General features: G+C 46.7%; 1 protein-coding gene across 1 annotated transcript in view; it reads right to left on the reverse strand.

Moving 5' to 3' along the window:
- The window catches only part of cep104 (centrosomal protein 104), a 34,828-nt gene extending 18,579 nt beyond the window's left edge, over positions 1–16,249 (reverse strand). Inside the window, exons 1-12 of the mRNA XM_083974994.1 lie at positions 16,224–16,249; positions 15,613–15,652; positions 15,404–15,530; positions 15,120–15,293; positions 14,808–14,946; positions 13,250–13,312; positions 10,655–10,731; positions 9,895–10,063; positions 4,505–4,660; positions 4,148–4,378; positions 2,826–3,041; positions 1,571–1,738 (exon numbers count right to left, since the gene is read on the reverse strand). Coding sequence (XP_083831120.1) covers positions 1,571–1,738; positions 2,826–3,041; positions 4,148–4,378; positions 4,505–4,660; positions 9,895–10,063; positions 10,655–10,731; positions 13,250–13,312; positions 14,808–14,946; positions 15,120–15,293; positions 15,404–15,530; positions 15,613–15,652; positions 16,224–16,232 — 1,569 coding nt within the window. The 5' untranslated portion in view covers positions 16,233–16,249. The remainder of the gene's footprint in view (positions 1–1,570; positions 1,739–2,825; positions 3,042–4,147; positions 4,379–4,504; positions 4,661–9,894; positions 10,064–10,654; positions 10,732–13,249; positions 13,313–14,807; positions 14,947–15,119; positions 15,294–15,403; positions 15,531–15,612; positions 15,653–16,223) is intronic.
- Between the last annotated feature and the right edge of the window lie 5,512 nt (positions 16,250–21,761).

Raw genomic sequence — 21,761 nt, forward strand, 5'->3', positions numbered from 1 at the left:
CTTAATCTTCACCTATGGGCTTCTACTCATGTGTGGTGGTGTCTGCAGAGCTCCTGCCTTCTGCCCATATTTTGATGTTTTGGTGTAGTCAGGATGTGTCTAGGTGAGGAGTCGGGGTGTTTTCCCCAGCCAATGATAGAGTACAGGTGAAGTTGGGCGTGCCTAAATATAGCAACTGGACACTGTCAAGCCAGGAGAAATGGCGGCAAAGGAAATTCAGTCCAAGTGAGGAGCTGGAGCTTAGGGTCGGCAACAGCAGCCTCGAGGGCAATGCTGACGAGTAAGAGGGTCGCCGCGGTGAGCACAAACCATAGGGCGCGGGTGCAGGTGGAACTGACGCAGATGTAAATCTTGGTGGTACTAGCAAATATTCAGAGAGAACTTTGAATGCTGTTCTGGGAACTTCTGTAGGGGGCAGGTGGAGTTCAGCTCGAGAGGAGGGGCCCAATTTAATGTTGTGTTAACAAATTGAAATGAACAAACCTACTGACTCTACCTAATATATTATTGATTAGCAGTATTTCTAGAACAGACATGAAACAAACACTCTGGGCCACAGCTAGACCCAGAGGCAGACTTGCTGCACAAAGCAGTTTCTTAACTTCTTAAGCCAAACTGTGGTGCAGTGAACTCTGCAAATTAAGACTTTTTCAAAAATAATTTTAAAAAAAAGCATTGCTTTTCATTCAGTCTGCAGTGGAAGCTCAAATCAAACTCTACTTCAGATTTAGCAAAAAGTAAATATTCATCATAAATACTTATTTTAGTTTCCATCCTTGATTTTAGAATAAACTGATAATTGATCTCTTTTTTAACCATAAAATTGCAAGTTTTGAACTTGGCCCATGCCCCTCATGCATCTTCGTACCTCTCTTCTTCAAAGTGTTGGCCAATCACAACTTATGAGCCTTGTTTTCCTGTTGTTTTTGAATTCGTGGTGCTTCTGGTCAGCAGGTGTTATTGGTTGTTACCATGGTAACATTGGTGTAAGGTGTTAGCCTGAGGGCCAGGCATCTGTTGATTTTGGCTTAAAATTAGTCAGCTACTTTTTAGACTGATGTGTGAGTGAAATGAAAAAACACCTCAGACCAGTCCGAGCTATCTCGGTCTATTTACCACGAACCACACTGAAGAACTTTTGTTGAGCAGTGAGTTATCGGTTAGCATGTTAATGGATCGTTTCATGTGTCGATGTAACTGGGAAAATAAATCACCAGAATTATTGCGGCACAACTCTTTTCATTAGTAGTACAAGCCGTGGACGACCTCCACCGAGGTTACAAGGCCAACCTTGTCAAAACTGTTTGTTAAAGGAAGTCGGCTCTGGGAGCGGGAGCTGGGGCTGTGTACGGCACAGAGGGAACATTGTCAAGTGTTTGTGTGTGTGATTGTGCCCTGATGTTTTAACACCATGACCGTTAGTGCTGTTTATAACAAGAATCCTTAGAGCCTGATTTATAGAGGACGCTGACGGTAACTAACTCTCACTAATTGCTACTTTTCTCTACAATTACCTTGAACATTCACAACATTGACCTCATGACAATTTTCTTCTGAGGAAGTGGCTCACCGGTGACACTTTATCCAGGAGGGCCCTCTTTACCAGGAAAACTGCAGCTCTTATCATGTTTCTAAGCTCCTCCTTAGGGGGGGTGGGTGACAACTCCACAAGCCTCTTGTACACAGCCAGCAGAGCCTCCTCTCTGTTGGACCAGGTTTTGGAATACGCCCCCGCCACCTGCAACAAAGTAAAAAGGAAAAAAAAATTGCAGTGGTGAAAAACATATCACACATGTCTTTTCTGCCCGTTAATCCTGTGTAAATTGAGATTTGAATAAATGCTGAGAGATTAGAAACAGTTTCAACTACTGATATTACTTTAAAAAACTAGAAATTTGATAATGGTCCCTTTGAGGCTGCACGAATCAATATTATCTATAATATCAATAAATCAAATCACTATGTGTGATGTGAACTTACTAAAATCACTTTCTTAAAGTTGTTTCCTTTGCCAACCAGAAAAGAATGAGGAAACATATCACAGTTTCTACTTTCTGGGTTACAGCCATAGACTGTAGGTTACAGCACAGAAAATGTGAGTTTGAACTTTGACCCCTAGGACATAAAATGTCATCACATAATTTCCCCCTTATTGGGGCGGCGTTCAGCTCACCTGGTAGAGTTGCCGCCCCACATTGAGGCTACAGTCCTCACTGCAGGCTGCCCTGGTTCGAATCCCGCATCGGGCAACCCTTTCCTGCATGTCATTCCCCCTCTCTGCCTCCCCATTTCCTGTCTCTCTCCCCACTGTGCTATCAATTACAGACAATAAAATTAAAAAATTAAATTAAATTAAAAATGTCCCCGTTATTGATGTTTGAGTTAAATTGTGTCCAAAAAAAACAGACAGAAATAATTATTCTCTCTGGGTGTTCCTGATATACACAAGAGTGTGAGGTCACCATGACCATGAACTTTGACATTTGACCAGCAAAATCTACCCAGCTCATCCCCAAGTACAAGTGAATGTTAATGCCACATTTGAAGAAGTTCTGTTGAGGTGTCACTGTGATATCACGTTCAAGAGAATGAGACGAATGAACAGCCAGAAAACAATATGACTGCTACTCTGCTTGTTGCCAGCACAGAGGGACCATATGCTACTCATAGCACCAAATCACACAACTCTGCACTATACAAGTGCCACAAGGCTGCAGGTGCCACCACTGATGATCTTGAAAGGAATAACAAAAAAAACAAAAAAAAAAACATTACATTACATTATTTGGTTTCATCAACCATGTTTCTCCTCTTTTGTTTCGTACCAGGCTTTCTCCGTAAACCTCTATTGGGAGTCCAGCCTCTCTCTGGGCTTTCTCCGCCAGAGGCTCTGGCTCTGCCCTCAGCTCAGGACCGGGTGGACTCCTGTGGCTGTCAGGTTGGGGGGATTGCATCTCTGCAGGGCTCTGGACGGCCTCTACTGGCCGGTCTTTCCTCTGGAGGGTGGGCAGCGGTCTCTCCTCATGAGGCACACTGATAACCTGTCAGGAATAGAACAACAGCATTGGTTTTATGACATGGGATACAGTGTTAACATGTAAACACATACAGATTTCTAATTGTGTATTTCATTTTGTTTGTGTATTTTTCGAGCTCCCTCAGTTTACTGGCTCAGAGAAAACTGATCTGAGGACGTCCATCCTTTTGAAAAATTAATCACCTCCGTCCTTGTTCTTTTCATTAACTCTCACTAGCATGTGATCTCTAAATAGGTCGATCATGAAACGTCATGATGACAATGGATGTCACTCCCCCCCCCCCCACCCCCTTTACAAACCCCTGCACTGTCTCTCATGCTTTCGGGCCAACTGGCACTCCGCTGTCTTGTATGAGGCTCAAAGCTGCGTCTGGACGCCAGCTTGGCCGCCACTGGAGTCGGCCAACTGTTGCACGCTTTTAATTAAATAGTGAAACCTAAGCCTGTGGTGGGGCCGGTCTCAGTGGTGTGCTCTGTGTTCCAGTACTACAGAGTCTTAGGGCAGGAGATGTGATCCTGAAGTGCTACAGTGGCTTAGATTAATTCTACAACTGTACAAAGAGTCTATGCAAACAGAAGACGCTACACGTCTAGCTGTCAACATCTGGATAACTGAATGGAAAATGCTGGGTTTGTCATCACGGTGAAAACCAATCTTAACTGCTGCAAATGAATCACTAACTAAACTAACTAATTAACACTAAATATCTAAGCACAGATCACAGGTCATTAGGAACTCTAGGATTTTCTCCATGCCAGAGACATATTGTTTTACGTGTTGTGCATCCGTATGGTTGTGACGTCTCAGTAAGACCTTGAAATTTGGCAAAAACATTAGTCTGGACTCAAGGATGACCTGATTAGATTTTGGTGGCTAAAGGACAAAGGGCAAGATCAGTGACCATGAATGCAAAATCTCATTCATTAATTCAGCTTTCCAGTTCTGGTTCATATTACATCACAGCGTGAGCTCAGGCCCCTAACATCCTTACTCAGAACAGACACTTAAAATAATGAACAGGAAACATTGTAACTTTGTTAGTTACAGGACAGTTGCTATATCAATGAAGTGTACGATAATTATCATAATGATTATAGTACTACACTTACATCTATCTTAGGGGCAGCAGCCGGGGTGCAGGGCGTATCAGGTTGGCTGCTCATTTTGGGAACCACAGTTTCTGTGGCAAGTTGTTGGTTCTGAGGAGCGTTCGATTTTTTCCCCTTCCTGAACGTGTCAGTGGACACCAGGGGCTTTGGGGCGGCTGAACGCTGACCTGGAGAGGGCAAAAGGGAGGGAGGAGGATCCTGGAACGGGGATGAGTCTGTCACCCCCGAAATCTAGTGATGAAGTGGAAAAAGAAAACAGAGTCTGATGTAGGCAGAATAAAAACAGATCCGATCCTGCCTATTCTCCTATATCACTACGAACAGCTGAAGGGTGGCCATCAGCGGCCTGTGACTGACCATCGTCATGTCCAACAGATTGTGCACCTCCAGCTGCTGGTAGACGCTCCTCCTGTACTCCTCCATCAGGTCCTTTTTCTTCTTGGCCAGGTCATAGTCTTCCTTTTCTATGGCACACCGCTTCTCCACATCATATCGGGCCAAACGCTCCCCCACCTGGAAAAGGCCGGGACAGGCAGAGGTGATGCTAGTGATGTGCTACATGTCTGTTTGTGGCCATACTGACAAAAAATCTAGGCTATTGGATGTTCACTGTTCACTGGCAACTTGGTCCTGGTCTTAGATACACAGGTTGTTTTTTAAGGTCTTTGTTACTTTTGTTTATAGTCTTTAGTGTTTCGTTATAAGATTATTCAAATGATTTAACTGATTTCATACTTAAATGTTCCAAATAATTTTGTGTTCACCAAACTAATTGCTGAGATCTCAGAATAAAAGTCTAACAATAAAAATAGGTCGGAGATTTGAGCTGTCAAACATTCAGGTCAAATGTTGAAAAATTAAATTATCATCATCAGTATACTGTCTATTAATATGCTGTCAATGCACTTTTCTCCACAGGATTTATATTCTATATACTGTATGTTGGCTTTTCTTTCTTTCTTTTTTTTTTACATATCCATCCATCCATCCATCCATTGTCTGCCGCATTATCCGAGTCCGGGTCGCGGGGGCAGCAGTCGGAGCAGGGATCCCCAGACTTCCCTCTCCCCGGACACTTCCTCCAGCTCTTCCGGGGGGACCCCAAGGCGTTCCCAGGCCAGCCGAGTGACGTAGTCACTCCAGCGTGTCCTGGGTCTTCCTCGGGGCCTCCTCCCGGTGGGACATGCCCGGAACACCTCACGAGGGAGGCGTCCAGGGGGCATCCTATACAGGTGCCCGAGCCACCTCAGCTGGCTCCTCTCGATGTGGAGGAGCAGCGGCTCTACTCCGAGCTCCTCTCGGGTGACAGAGCTCCTCACCCTATCTCTAAGGGAGCGCCCCGCCACCCTGCGGAGGAAACTCATTTCGGCCGCTTGTATCCGGGATCCAGTTCTTTCGGTCATGACCCAGAGTTCATGACCATAGGTGAGGGTGGGAACGTAGATCGACCGGTAAATCGAGAGCTTTGCCTTTCGGCTCAGCTCCTTCTTCACCACGACGGACCGATACAATGACCGCATTACTGCGGCCGCCGCACCGATCCGCCTGTCGATCTCGCGCTCCGTTCTCCCCTCACTCGTGAACAAGACCCCAAGATACTTAAACTCCTCCACCTGAGGCAGGAACTCTCCCCCGACCTGGAGGGTGCAAGCCACCTTTTTCCGGTCGAGAACCATGGCCTCGGACTTAGAGGTGCTGATTCTCATCCCAGCTGCTTCACACTCTTCACACTTCACACTTGCTTCCGTGACCGCCCGGGCTGCCGTCCGCCTGGCCTGCCGGTACCCGTCAGCTGCCTCGGGGGTCCCCCGAGCTAGCCAGGCTCGGTAGGACTCCTTCTTCAGCTTGACGGCATCCCTTACTTCCGGTGTCCACCACCGGGTTCGGGGATTGCCGCCGCGACAGGCGCCGGAGACCTTACGGCCGCAGCTCCGGACGGCCGCGTCAACAATGGAAGTGGAGAACATGGTCCATTCAGACTCAATGTCTCCGGCCTCCCTCGGAATCCGGTCAAAGCTCTCCCGGAGGTGGGAGTTGAAGACCTCCCTGACAGGGGATTCTGCCAGACGTTCCCAGCAGACCCTCACGATACGCTTGGGTCTTCCAGGTCTGACCAGCTTCCTCCCCTGCCAGCGGATCCAACTCACCACCAGGTGGTGATCAGTTGACAGCTCAGCCCCTCTCTTCACCCGAGTGTCCAAGACATACGGCCGGAGGTCAGATGACACGACTACAAAGTCGATCATTGACCTCCGTCCTAGGGTGTCCTGGTGCCACGTGCACTGATGGACACCCTTATGCTCGAACATGGTGTTCGTTATGGACAGACTGTGGCTAGCACAGAAGTCCAATAACAAAACACAGCTCGGGTTCAGATCGGGGAGGCCGTTCCTCCCAATCACACCTCTCCAGGTAACACTGTCGCTGCCCACGTGAGCGTTGAAGTCCCCCAACAGAACGATGGAGTCCCCAGTTGGGGCACTTTCCAGCACCCCTCCCAGGGCCTCCAGGAAGGCCGGGTAGGCCGAAACGACAGTGAGAGACCTATCCCCGACCCGAAGGCGCAGGGAAGCGACCCTCTCGTTAAGTGGGGAGAACTCCAACACATGGCGGCTGAGCTGGGGAGCTATGAGCAAGCCCACACCAGCTCGCCGCCTCTCACCATGGGCAACTCCAGAGTGGAAGAGAGTCCAACCTCTCTCAAGGAGTTGGGTTCCAGAGCCCAGTGAGCCCGACTATCTCTAGTCGATACCTCTCAGCCTCCCGCACGAGCTCAGGCTCTTTCCCCCCCAGCGAGGTGACATTCCATGTCCCTAAAGCCAGAGTCGTCGTCCGGGGATTGGGTTGCCGGGGCCCCCGCCCACGGCTGCCACCCAAATCACACGGCACCTGCCCCTTATGAACCCTCCCGCGGGTGGTGGGCCTACGGGAGGGCGGGCCCACGTCGCTCGTTCGGGCTGCGAGCCCCGACCCCTGGCCTGGCTCCAGGGTGGGGCCCCGGTAATGCCAGTCCGGGCGACGTACACTTCCTTGCTGTTTTCTTCTTCATAAGGGGCTTTGAACCGCTCTTTGTCTGACCCGTCACCTAGGACCTGTTTGCCTTGGGAGACCCTACCAGGGGCATTAAGCCCCGTGCTCAAACCCCTCCACCACGGTAAGGTGGCGGTTCAAGGGTTCAATTTTTTACACATTTGGATTCACTATTTATTTCGGATTATAACATTTGCACTTTATGACAATAAAATTATGTGAATGTGCCAACGTTATCTCGTTGTTTTATAATAAACTATTGAATTGAATCACCCTAAGCCGTGAAATGTAAACATTCATTACAGTTACAGGCTGCCATTTTAACCTACAGCATTGTACTCTCTGTGGTTGGGGAGAGTTTTCCTGTGCAGTTAAAGATTTGTTTATGACGTGTTCGATAATCTGGGTGCTTACGCTTTACCACCTTTGACTTCATCATAATGGTAAACCACTTCCTCAGAAGAAAGTTGTCATACATTATAAGCAAACTCAATCTTCAAACCGTCCTTGAGCTGGTTTTGGACTCCGGCCTGGACCAGACGTGGGCATTTCTGTCCGACACAGTAACACACTGAGTAATAACAGGGAGTGTGCCACATGGTGAATCATCACTAAGTTTGTACAAAATGGAAATTTGACAACGACTTCCAGTAAGTCAGACTTTCTTCTTGAGGAAATTCCATTAAGCTGAATTTAGTTGCTAACCAGGTGCCAAGCGACACAGTCTCAGCTGCAGCACCTTGTGATTCCTCTCGTCTGTTTCTCAAACCTCTACCAAAGATTTGCAGCATGAGGCTCTTTCTGATTTCGGCTCCTGTGCTAAGAAACACTTAACTGTACAGAGTGGGATAAACAGAGCAGGTAAATACTCATCCTACTGTCCCGTCCTCTCTGTAATGTGTTTATAGATATCATGTGACACCACGAAACCACCCCCTGACATCCTGGGGGTGTGACGACAAGGGATTTTCAGCATGACTACCTTGGCAACTGCTCGGTGCACGATACTAATATGCCATGCTAACAAGGTGCTGGTGTGTGTGTTATCTGGTTACGGAGCGGCCTGTGGGCGGGCGTGGGAGAGACGCTGCCCGAGGACCATCAGCTGTCGGACTTATTAAGAATTCATGGTCAGCATGGTAACAATGCATACAAAGGAGGACTGTAACAGGAATCTGAACAATGTTTAACAACTACTGTTACAAACAGTAGTGAAAATACACTGGGTAAACAGAACAGAGGCCAGAGGCTGGATGCTGTTATCAGGAGCTGAATTATCTCCTCACTACAATAAAACACCTCTCACGGCTCTTATAGTTCACTGTACATGGCCATGGCCTCTTTGCACCGTCCACCAGAACTCAATGCAAATTGAGCTGCACAATTAACCAAAATACAACCAATTTAGCCGAGTGCAATATCCAAATGACCGAAACTGCAATTTATTTGAGAAAATGTGACACAGCGTTGTCTTTCACAGAGTAGTGAATCGCTCCCCATCTTTACTTCAGGAAGACTCTCTGCTGATGCTCTTCTTTATCCCCCGTAATGTTGTTAACATGTTGCCAGGTAACCTAATTAGCAATGAGATGTCTCACCAGGTGTTCACAACTTTTCCACTCTTTTGTTGCCCATGTCCAAACTTTTTTGAAGTTTTGTTGCTGGTCTTTTTTCAATTAAACACTGTGATTAAATGTTTTTAAAATGATTCCATCCTATTTCTATTCACACTTCTTAATTTATCTTTTTACCTGTTTTCAATTGATTCTGAGCTTCTGTACAAACACATTTCAGTTACAATAAATAAATTAAAATTAACAGTGGCATATATTTCTAATTATATTACAGGATAATAAGTGTAGATTTTACTCGGGTCTGTCAGTGTCACTTTTCCATCTGTTAGTGAGGATGTGAGAAGGTGGAATTTGAGATAATATCAGGAACTATGCTGCTGTTTCAGTTTTAAGCAGTCCTTTGGTCTCTGATGAGGCTAGCCCTGATTTTTTTAAACTGGCAGGAATCTGGTCCAGTTAGTCTGGAGAATGTGAAAACCCCACCCCCACCCCTGACGTGAGCAGCTCTTTTCTAGATCAGCAGAGTGTGTGTGTGTGTGTGTGTGTGTGTGTGTGTGTGTGTGTGTGTGTGTGTGTGTGTGTGTGTGTGTGTGTGTGTGTGTGTGTGTGTGTGTGTGTGTGTGTGTGTGTGTGTGTGTGCGCGCAGTACGCACCTATGTGTTCACATACCACTTGTTTGTACTAAAACAAAGACGTATTCTCCAAAGCCCATTAACACCACAATGCAACTGGAGTAGTTGAATACTTTAAGCCCAAACCTTAGGATGCTGCTGTGGTAACGACTAAGAGCAGTTTACTCTGCTGCAGTGTGGGAAAATATCCTTTAAATTTTAAAATATGTGTGAATGAAGGAGAATCTATAAAACAAGTCCATGCAGGTAGTTTCAGTCGCTATATGATGATAAAATTGATTCCATTCTTACGTCCATGTGATCAATATGATGATAATGCAAAGTACTTTTTTCTCTTTTGTCGACCTTAAATACAAACCATGGTGTCCACCTGAAAACCTTCTCAGACCATGAGTAAGTCACAAAGATGCTGAAATACTCTCACTGCAGCCAGAACACACCGTTGTGTTTATGGGGTATTTTGCTCGACCGTGTGAGCAAACACCAGTCGGCCTCTCAGACGCATCAGTACCTTCTGGAGGTCGGCGATCGCCTGCTTCAGATTCTTGGCCTGCTCGAATTTCTCCTGCCGGACCACGTCCTGCTTCTTCTGGTCCAGCAGACGGATGATGTGAGCGACCTCGGGGTCCTGGTACATGTCGAACGCCAGGTCATCCCAGGGGGAGTAGGACTCACATTTCCTGGGTGCCGAGACAGGACGAGAAACACCAAATCAACTGAGGCATTAAAACGTGAGGATGCTGTTCTGTCTGTGAGTGACACTGACCTTGGACACATTATGATTTTGATTAAATTGCGCGGCGCTAGTGGGCGTGTTCTTTAAAGTCAACATACGTTACACACTAAAAAGTTACACTTTTTGAAAATTCAGTGCTACACTGTCACACCCCGTGTACACTCTACCAATATACATCTGTCTGTTGTTTAAAATCCATCATAAAGATCTTGTGCTAGTGTCGAATAAATGTGTGATCATCAGTTCAGTGTGCTTGTACAGTATTGTGCAATTTCTGATCAAAGGGAAAAACACTGCCTGACCCCCCCAGGACGGGAGACCCTGAGGTGAAACGTCCCTTGGGGGCGGTTTGATGTATTAAAGAAAAAAAAAATTATTTCGAAATGTGTTTTCCTTTTTGCGCCGGCTGCCACCTGCATTGCCTTCTAATGTGAGTGACTGTGAATGCTTTGCTTGGCTTCCACACTAAGTGGCTTTGTTGAGCCGTGTTATTGTCACAAGACAAAGAAACCAGGGTTCAATGGCCGAGCCTCACCCCATGAAGGTCGTGTCCAAGGCGGCTTCCTGCTGAGTGCTATTGAGGTAGTGTTCAATCAGCTGCTCTCTGCTTGGCTGGGGGTAAACAGATGGACAAATTACACATACACATACACACACACAGACACACACGCACACACACACACATACACAAACATACACACATACACAAACATGATGTACCCTTGTATTACTGCATTCAGAAAGATCTAATCCCATTAAATTTGAGGTGACTTTCAACTTCACCTGAAGTTAACCAGTGGATATCAGTCATTTTTGATTATGATTTTGGCATCCAACAATTATGAAAACAAAATAATGGAGAATTGTGAACTACAACATATTTGATCTTATTTATTTTGGTCCGACTTACTTTTATTTATAAGTTATTATATACTGAATATATGTCTACTAGTTTTCAGTATGTTGTGGAAGTAGCGCACTGGTCTTACAACATAGTTGGTCTTATTCGTTTTAACAAATTGATTTCTCTGTCACCAGGAGTTAGCACTTTGTGTGATTATGTTTTATGAATGATAACAGGTGAACATTTGCCACAATCAAACTCCTGTATCAGCCAGAATGACTCAATGACAGTGGCCATAGAGGAAGTACACTCACTCAGTCATTAACCAGCATCTTTAGGCTGTTAGACTATTTGCTATTAACTGTGATCAAACATGGTCAAACAGTGATGTGACACAGTTCTTCCCCATCAGCACCAGATTAGTAATTTATCAGCACCTCCTCCTCTTATCTTGTTGGAACAAAAATAATTTTGGTATGCATGACGCACAACGTGTGTAATGTTATTTTTACATCTCTATTTCAGACACTGGAACATTTAGGGCTGAAATCAAACTTAGTTTTTGGTCTTTTAGCGAATCAATATGTCCCAAAGCTACTTTAAAGTGTTGAAGTCACATCACCCTCAGTCATCACAAACATATTACATTTGAAGTGTTTGCTTTGGCTATATAGCCCATACATACATCATGCCAATGTACTTATTCTTAAGCTACTTCTTGTTATGAGTAGCTTTTTTATCACCCAACATTTATTTCTTGCCCAATTATCATTTTATACTTTTATATTGACTTGACTGTGTGCCACCTATCATCAATTATCTGTATGCCTATATGTGTATTTTGTCTTTGTCTTTTTTTTTTGGAACCAGTCAATTAATCACTTAGTAATTGCTAGAAAAAGTTTAAGTGTTTATTTAACACCACTGTGATGGTCGAGCGTGATAGAGAGTCATTCGAGGCCATGAATGTAGCTTCAGCATCTTTGTGACAACAGACAAACTTCTTTAATCCTGGCCGAACCACGAAGAACATCACATTGACCTCCACTGCATTTGAAAAGGAGGAAGAAATCTCACATAAAACAAAAAGCATGTGTTCGGCCAGACTTCACCGAGATGCTTTTTCCTCATAATTTAAGGAAACTGAGCCGTTGGCGTTGAAGCAGCAAATAATTACACATTCCCTCTTTGTCCACGCCACAGTGTCCCTCCACAGGACAAACACGACTTCCATCCATAAAGCAGATATAAAAGAACAAGATCTCGCCGACCCTCCAGGGCAAGATCACCGCTGTGAAGGAGGTGCTCGGAGTCGGATTAGTGGAGCAACAATGCGCAGCCTGTTCACTGGAATCTGTGCAAGTGTGTGTCCTTGTCTTTCCATGTCTCTGTTTCTGTGTGTGTGTTTTAAGGCTCTCTCTCTCCTCCAGGAGCTGTCCGTCTGCAGGACTATCTGATTACTCCCGCTAACTAAAGGCCTCCTGTGTGATTACATACTGCCCTCCTTTTGTGTCTCATTACTACATTCCTGACACATACACACAGACACACACGCCACTCACGTAAATGTGTGAATCTACTGTAAACATGGTTGGATAATGTCAATACGTATGTTGTTTATACGTTCTATATGCTGAATCAACAACTCTCTGACATAGTCTCAAGTTCCTCATAATTTAAAAACAATGGTAACAGATTTGCATTGTTTCATTTTCATCGCAAACAGAACACAGTTTTCATTGAAATTGAGGAACTCACCAACAACAGCCTTTAACACTTTGTGGATAATATAAAATATTCAATAGTGGGTGGGCAGGGCTGGGGGGTGCCAAGTATCAATCTTTAATTTTATAAATTGCACGTGCAGATTGAAGTTTTTAGTACAGACTCCTAAAGTATTTTTTTCTGACTGTGTTGGCCAGTCTGTCAGTGAGATGAACAAAACCAAAGGTTTTCCTTTTGGGACATAATTTTCAGTCGCAACAACGTAACAAATCACATTGTTATCACAATATGGTATTGTGAAAACAATCACAGTTGAATAAAAAGTGCAAGTTTATGAGGTTATTATTGTTGTGTGATTATAATTTGACCTGTGTTGTTGACCTGGTTTCCATTTTAACATGACAGAGTCAAGATAAAATATCAGCGGAGATCTTTCCGGGGGGACTGAAACCACGGAGCAATGTTCACAAACTCATAGTACGACAGCACCACCTACTGCTGAGCAGTTGTACGTTCATGGCCAAGTAGCAGCATGTATAGAAAAAAAGAGAGCCTACTTACAACTGTGTTAGAAGCATTTCCATCCAGAGAATCTCCCAGAACGTTAATGGCAACCAAAGCAACCTGAAATCATAAACAGAGCATGGTGAACCAAACATGACTGCAGGAGAAAATAAACTAAAGAAATCATACATGTGATAAATGGGTGAGTACTAAGAGGTGGTGGATGGTGGAACAATCTGACTGTGGTTTAAAGTAAAAAGAAACTGATGTTCTATGTTCTTTATACCATTAACAAATCTCATAAAAATATCAAAACCAAGTATCAAAAATATTGGGATTAATATAGCTTGTTTTTCTTTGCGATAGGTCTCCAGTGCTATATAAACATACTGTTGAACTGTCTCTTCATTAACACGAGCACTGGAGGTTTGAATTAATTAATCTCATCAACACTGTCCTGTTGGAGCTGTTGTACTATGGAACATAACTGTCCCTGGAAATTATTTTTTGAGATTTCTAAATCAATCCATTTATTTGTGATTCATTCAGGATTTGAATAATTAGCCTGAAAAATGAAGGAGTATCATAAAGATTCACCAACTTGTTGGTTTTGGTCTTCTCATGGGAAGAATATGAAATAACACCAGCCTGACAACACAAATCCTACAAATACAGCACTCAATATTATTTTGCTTAACAATTTCGTCTCTAAAAGGCCTACCCCCCTTAAGAAAAAGGATTGAATTTACAAGGGTTTAAAAGAAAAGGAAAATAATCATTACATTTCATAAATTGTAACAAGCAAAAATCTGACTCAACTTTGATTGATTATCAGAACTTTCAACCAATTTATTTTCTATCAATAAAATATTCATTTCAGCCTTATTGAAAATGTAAAAGAAACTTACAAAGTTGAAGATATAATTAGAAAGATGTTACTCTTTATGTTTATCCGTGTCTCACCGTCTTTTGTCATGGCTTCTTGAGCCAGTCATCACAACATTGATTCTCAAGAGCAGCATTAAGTCATTAATACGCAACATTTCAAAGGAAGACACACAATTTTATATTTGAAGTGTTCTTCATTCAGAACACAGCACACACTGTAGTTCCTCTAAAATCACCTTAAAACATGTTCACCTACTGTGTCTTACAGCCACATTCACAGTCCTCACACATGACTGGAATGAGGTATATTATCTGAGTGGTGCTCTGACCAGTGTTGCTATTGGATACCAGGCTGATAGAAGAGTAAGTGCTGCTACCGAGAGTCTCTCGCAACAGAAATCAATACAACATCACTACTGCTACCTTTTGTGTTATTAGTGGCCATTTAAAGTCATTGGCCACTGGCCAATGACTTTAAATGATCTGAAGCACAATTATTTAAGAGAGACTGTTAACAGAAAATACTTTCTCTACACACATGATGACATCCTTTTGTTTTTTTATTTCTCATTCTGGCTTTACCCTGTTTGGGCAAAAAACGACATCCTCTTTTTGCAACCCAAGATTACAAGATGCACACACAGTCTGGATCAATCTTCTGTACTAAACGTAAGTTACAGACAGTGAAATAGTGATGTAGGTGCATAACTAGCATTAAACACAGTACCTGATTGTAGTGATTGTAACTGTTGACATGATTCCTATGAAAGGTTATTCTCAGGTGTGTTCCGATGGCGTCTACATGGACCGACTTCAGCTCGCGAGCTTTGAAACCCGTCTTCTCATTGTCTGACAAAGACACATACCTGTGGTAGGAGTACAGTGTTCAGTGTACACTTATCTTATGTGATACAGTGTACAAGACCAAAGGGCATTTGTACATTTTAATACACGACAGACAGACTATGATCTTTGTTTATTTTAAAATACTCAATAGGCTTCAAGTCAATGCTGAGCCTGGCCCAGTTTGCAGTCCCACCCGAGTCTACGCAGCTGGCCTTGCAACCCTGGGGTGCTGGCTTCAGGGAGGGTGTCTCCGATGTGGAACTCCACCTTGGCTGGGATCAGGTACTGGTGAGCCAGCAGCTGCAGCTTCCTCACCCTACTTCTCTCCACCAGCTGGAGGGTAACGTGTTGAGGGTAACAGCACAGCCTGCAATATTACATTCACTTAATGTTCAGCTTCTTGGAGAGAAATTGACTTTTATGAAATTACAAATTTATCTGACTCATTTTTGAAAATAAAGCACTTTGTTTTTGTACCTGCTGGATCGCCAACCGCTGACAGTGGGTGCGTGGACCATGAGCTCCTTTGCAGGGAAGTTGTCCTCATGACTTGAGGAGTTGACCACGATGAATCCTATCTTCCTGGGCATCCCTTTGATGGACACTGACATCGACAAGAATTGTTTTGTCATTGTTATTTAATATCTGAAAGTGCAAAGAAATTTACTTACAGATGTCATGCATACATGTTGGACAGTCGACGTAAACAATCGACCACAAGTTGAGCTAAATGAAAACAATGTAAGTGTAAAGTAATGGCAATAAGCACAGTACAAAAGTAGCTATTCTGAAATTATACATTAAATACTATTTTTAAAGGAACAGATTAGAATACAATGAATTTATTTCATAACATTTCTTCGACAACAAAAAAATAACAAGAAGCCTAACAATCAACTTCTGGTTTGGTAGCAATGTGGTGAAATAGTAATTTAGTTGTTGTTTGTTAATGTCAGTAGCTGTGAGTTTACTGTACAGAAGGTATATAAAAAATGTATGAGCCGACCAGTTGTGCGGAACATAAACAATCCTGGAAACAGCCAACACAACCCCCCAGGACAGAACAGAGAGCTCCTTCATGTCGACCTGAACATATTGGGCGAGGGGCTTAGCTAACCGTTAACTACTCAATCAGGCAACATGGCTAGTTTTACATTAGCTGTCTTGTAAAGGTATTCTGACCAGCTTAAGTCCAAGAAATATCCTGACAACTGTCAAACGTTGTGTTCCACCTTTTGTCTGTATAAAGTTTAACGTAAAAGGAAGTTTTCTTGTACGTATTTTAAAGATATCTTACCGCGAACATCACCGTAGTGTTGACAAGTCGTAGTCCCATTCCATCTCCATAACCACCGTTGACAACAATCTGGAGCGTCATGCGCACTGGCAGGAGTGTCGTCAGCCGCAATGGATTCTGGTTGATGTCGTTTTTGCTGTTCTTGACCTCAACTGTTGTTTTTAATGGTATTACAGGGCAGAGAAACGTAGGGTTACTTAACGTAATCCCTGGTTCTTTGATAACAGAGTGAGGTGTTTCACTATGGGAATCGCCTTGGCATGACCAACTCTACGGAAGCTCCAATGACACAACGTCTGTCTGTGACAGACAGGTCGAGCTGTGCTGGGGCCCCGCCCCCTCACACTACCACAGCCGACCTGCCCCTCCCAACTCATTCTAGACCGGTTTCTTTCCGTGCCTATGCGAGTAGGGATGTGATGGTGAAACACCTCACTCTGTTATCAAAGAACCAGGGATTACGTTAAGTAACCCTACGTTCTTTTTCTAACTTCGTTCGGTGTTTCACTATGGGAGATATAGCCCACTCCCGAATTGCCTTTAATCTCCCGAAGCTCTAATCATGTTAAAGCCCGGCAGTGGCTGCTATACAGACCCTGGTCTGTTTGCCTCTAGCACCGCCTGTGCTACAGATGGCCCTGAGACATCCAGCCTGTAAAACCTTATGAAAGTGTGGGGCGTAGCCCAGCTCGCCGCCGCACAAATGTCCTGTACTGAGACTCCCCTAAACAGGGCCCATGACGTGGCCATGCCTCTAGTGGAATGAGCCCTCAAACCCTGGGGGGGCTGCAAACCCCTGCATCCATAGGCCAGAGATATGGCTTCCACTATCCAGTGGGACAACCTCTGGCGGGACAAAGGCTTTCCCCTATGGGGAGTGGCCCAGGACACAAACAGCTGGTCATCTCTCCTGACACCTGCTGTCCTACTCACATACACATGGAGCGCCCTGACGGGGCATAATGTGTTAAGCTTTTTCTCCTCAGCTGAGGAGAATGGAGGTGGGTGGAAAGCCAACAGCTCCACTGTGGGACACCTGTAACCTGACTCAACCACCTTAGGCACGAAGGCTGGGTTGGGCCTAAAACAGACCTTAGAGAGCCCTGGTGCAAACTGTAAACAGGACGGCCGTATGGATAACGCCTGTAGGTCACTCACTCTCTTTGCTGTAGTTAAAGCTAAGAGCAAAGCTGTTTTCAGTGAAACAAACTTCATCTCCGCCACCTCCATAGGTTCAAATGGGTGGAGAGAGAGGGCATCCAGCACCACTGACAGCTCCCACAGGGGAACCAGGGGTCTGGAAACTGGGAGTTTGCGTCGTGCACCTTTCATGAAACGACAGACTAAGGGATGTTGCCCTACAGGCTTGTCTCCAAAGCCCACGTGACAAGCCGAAATGGCAGCCAAATACACCTTAACAGTGGAAAAAGCCTTTCCTTTGTCCACCAAATCCTGCAGGAAACACAGCAGGTCCACCACTGAACACTGAAAAGGGATGATATGTTTCAAGTCACACCACTCCTCAAAAACACGCCATTTACCACTGTAAAGAGAGCGAGTAGAGGAGGCTCTTGCGTTCTGAATGGTGTCAATGACCTGCGCTGGCAGGCCTGCAGCACTCAGGTTCCACCTCTCACGGGCCAAGCCCAGAGTGCCATGCGGTCTGGGTGGGGGTGGTAGATTTCCCCGCCCGCCTGGGACAGAAGATCCCTGCGTATGGGGAGCGGCCACGGCTCGCCCCCTAGCAGCTGTATTATTTCTGCCATCCAATGTTTGGACGGCCATCGTGGCGCTATCATGATTAAGTGCAGGCCCTGTTCTCTCACTCTGATCAGAGTCGGGGAGATCAGACTGAGCGGTGGAAACGCATAAAGCAGCACTTCTGGCCACGGGTGTGCCAGTGCATCCACACCCAGAGGTGCATTTGCGTCCGACAGGGAGAAAAACAGTGGACATTGCGCGTTTTCTTGCGAGGCGAACAGATCTACGGCTGCCTGGCCGTATCTGAACCAAATCTGCTCCACCACCTGCGGGTGGAGCTTCCACTCTCCGTACAGGGGATTCCCCCGGGACAGGAGATCCGCCCCTCTGTTCAAAACGCCCGGTACATGTGTCGCTCGAAGAGACAGGAGCCGGGTACTGCTCCATAAGATTACTTTCCGAGCTAAGCTGTGCAGCTGCAGTGACCGAGTGCCGCCCTGGCGGTTTATGTATGCCACTACAGTGGAATTGTCTGTCTTCACTAGGACGTGGTGACCCTGAAGAAATTGCTGGAAATGTTTCAATGCTAGAAACACTGCCCAAAGCTCCAGAACATTTATATGAGACAGAGCCCGGCTCTGATCCCATATCCCATTCACTGTTCTGCCCAACATGGTCGCTCCCCATCCTGACAGGGACGCGTCCGTTGTCATGGTTACCCTGGACGCCACCGCGCCCAGCGGCATCCCCGCCGCTATGGCTGCTGTGTCCCTCCACGGTCGGAGAGCCGCCACACATGCCGGTGTTATTACCAACCTGCGGCTGAGATGACGGCGTGGGCATAGGCGGAGTGCCGCGACCCAACGCTGAAAATCCCTCATCATCAGTAGCCCCAGATGTACCACAGAAATCACTGATGCCATGAGGCCGAGCAGGCGTAGGCATAGTCTGAATGACACGGCTTGCCCCAGCCTGAATAGAGAGAGACACTGTGTTAGGGACATTAATCTCCCCTCTGATAGCGTGACGCGAAAAGAGAGAGAGTTTATGTTGAGACCCAGGTATTCTGTGCACTGTGTGGGCTCCACTCGGCTCTTCGCCCAGTTTATATTGAACCCGAGATCCCCGAGATGGTTTATCACCGCAGCGGCATCTCTGGCCGCTTGTTCCCGCGATGGAGAGCATATCAGATAATCGTCTATGTACGAGAATATTCTGATACCGCTGCTCCGTAACGGAGACAGTGCTGCTTCCACACATTTGCTGAACACCCTGGGAGCTAGTGACAGCCCGAAGGGAATCGCCTGATACTCGTAGGCTTTGCCCTGAAACGCAAACCTGAGAAATTTTCTGTGCGCGGGATAAATGGCGATATGAAAATATGCGTCCTTGAGGTCGATCGTGACAAACCAATCGCCCCGACGGATTGACTGAATGAGCACTTTGTGTGTCAACATCCTGAATGTGTATTTTCGTAGGTGTCTGTTTAACACACGGAGATCTAAAATGGGGCGAAGGGATGAGCTTCCCTTCTTGGGAATGAGGAAGTAACGGGAGTAAAAACCCTGTTGAGCTTCCTCGCTCGGGACGGCTCTGATCGCTTGTTTGTTTAATAGTGACGTTATTTCGTCCTGTAAAACTCGAGCCGCATCCCCTCTGGCCACTGAAACTACCACACCGTTGAATCTGGGTGGTTTCATAGCGAATTGTAGTCTGTAACCCCGAGAAACAGTTGACAAAACCCATGGATGAACTGCGCATGCGCGCCAATTTGCCGCCCGGGCAGATAACGTGCTTATGTTGTCGCACTGTGGTGACGTCACCCGCTGTGACTGGCGGGATCTGTCTCCCATCAGAGGAGCGTGAGCTCCCCCTGTGGGAATTGAGGGGGCATGGCAGTGTTTTGTCTTTATTTTGTTTTTCTTTTTGTTTTGGGGAAGACAACTCGCCCTTGGCTCTGAGCCTGGCTGCGAGGGTGTGAGATTTATTTTTGTTAAACAAGGTGAAAGTGCTTGGTGACACTGTGTTAACCTCTGACCCCGACTCTCCTCCTCTTGAACATGAGGGGAGAGAGACAGAGAGACCTCTGGACCACACAGAACTGCCAGAGTCTCTTGAACTGCGGGGATTTGATTCACCCCTGACTCCCTTCTTTTCTTGAAGGGAGGGGGGAGGGAGAAGCTGGGGCTGTCAGGGCGCCTGCTTCCTCTTTGCACCCCTGGGGTGTTGGGGACGGCCTCTTGCTGCCGCAGCAGCGAAGGAGTGTTTGCCCCATGGCTTTTGGTTCTGCTGAGGCTGCTGTTGAGGCTGCTGGTTGGCTTGCTGACCAGCTGCCTGCCTCTGTGGTCTGCCCCCCCACTGTCTCCCCCTTACTGCTGCAGCCGCAGCAGCAAAGCCAGTTCTTGGAGCCTGAGGGGGACGAGGGGTGGGTTTCCGTGGAAGACAGAGATCAAAGGCTTCGCCTTCCTGTTTCCTGAGGGTGCTGGTCTCCCTCATCTTTTCCAGCGCTGGACCGAAAAGACCTTTGGTGGGGTCATATGGCGCGTCCATGACCTCTGCCTTCTGAGCGTCGCTCAGGCCTGAGAGATTCAGCCACAAGGCTCTCTCCCCTGAGACTGCCAGCCCCATCACTCGACCGCAGCCTTGCACCGCGCCTCGTGAGGAGCGTAGGATGAGGTCGTTGACAACACAAATCTCGTCCCAGAGGGCCGGGTTAGGTGCCCCTGAGTCCAGTTGTCGACCCATCTCTTCCAGGATCTCTGCCTGGTATGCAGACAGCAGTGTGCCTGCGTTCAGGGAGCATACTGACTGTGCTGCATACTTGTACATCCTCTGGAAAACGGAGGCGGTGAGACGCTCCGTTTTGCTGGGCAGGGAAGTGGTAGAGGAGGCTGAGAGAGAGCGTTGGTTGGGGTGGAGGTGAAAAGCCACCGAAGGCTCCACTACTGGGGGCTCGGCCAACCCCAGTTCCCCCATGCCATGGATCTCCAGCATAGAGTAGCCCTTGGTTGGAAGCTTACTCTTAAATGGGCTGGACCAGTACCGGGTCATTTCCCTCATGCAGGCTGGTACTGGTGGCAGGAGTTGCTTTGATGGTGGATGGGCTGGTGGGAGCCTTTTGCCATCATACAAATCTCTCTCCGTCCCCTCGGCATCTTGGGCTGCAGGCCACTGTACCCCTAGCTTTGCTGCAGCCCGTTTGCAGACCTCATACAGACTACTGTCCACTGGAGCAGTATCTGATGCGCTGGGGGGTCTGGACTGTTGGACAGGAAAGGTGGAATCCTCCTCCTCATCGTCCATTTCGTCCATGTTGAGGAGGTCAGAGTTGGCATCGCCCTCTGCGTCCTCACAGTCAGGCTCCCCTTCGAGGATGTCCTCGAATAAGGGAGGCAAGTCTGTGGCCTCATCATCCATCATGTCCACCCAGTCCTTAGCTGGTGGCTGATGTGTGATGGTTGCTGTCTGTGGGGTGGCTCCTGCCAGGCATGGGTCCTGGTTGCTAGCCACAGCCACTCTCAGCCTTCTTTCCAGTACCTTTTCTGGCATTGACGCACAGTGGGGACACGACTGGGGATCAGCCAGCGATGCTTGGGCGTGTTTAGCGCCCATGCACGCGATGCACATGCGATGAGGGTCCCGGCCCGAGATGGACGCTCCGCATGACGCGGGGCACAGGCGGGATGCAGCCTCCTTCCCCTTCGGCTCGGACCCTTTGGCGGGGGTCGCGGCCGAAGACATGGTGTCTGGAAAGGGAGATGTAGGTGAGTATACAGCCGTAAGGCGCGCCGTAACGCGGTAGCCCGTCGGTGTTACCACCCGGGGGTTTAGCCCAAG

The sequence above is a fragment of the Trachurus trachurus genome (genome assembly GCF_905171665.1).
Source record: "Trachurus trachurus genome assembly, chromosome: 7".
Classification (NCBI taxonomy): Eukaryota; Metazoa; Chordata; class Actinopteri; order Carangiformes; family Carangidae; genus Trachurus; species Trachurus trachurus.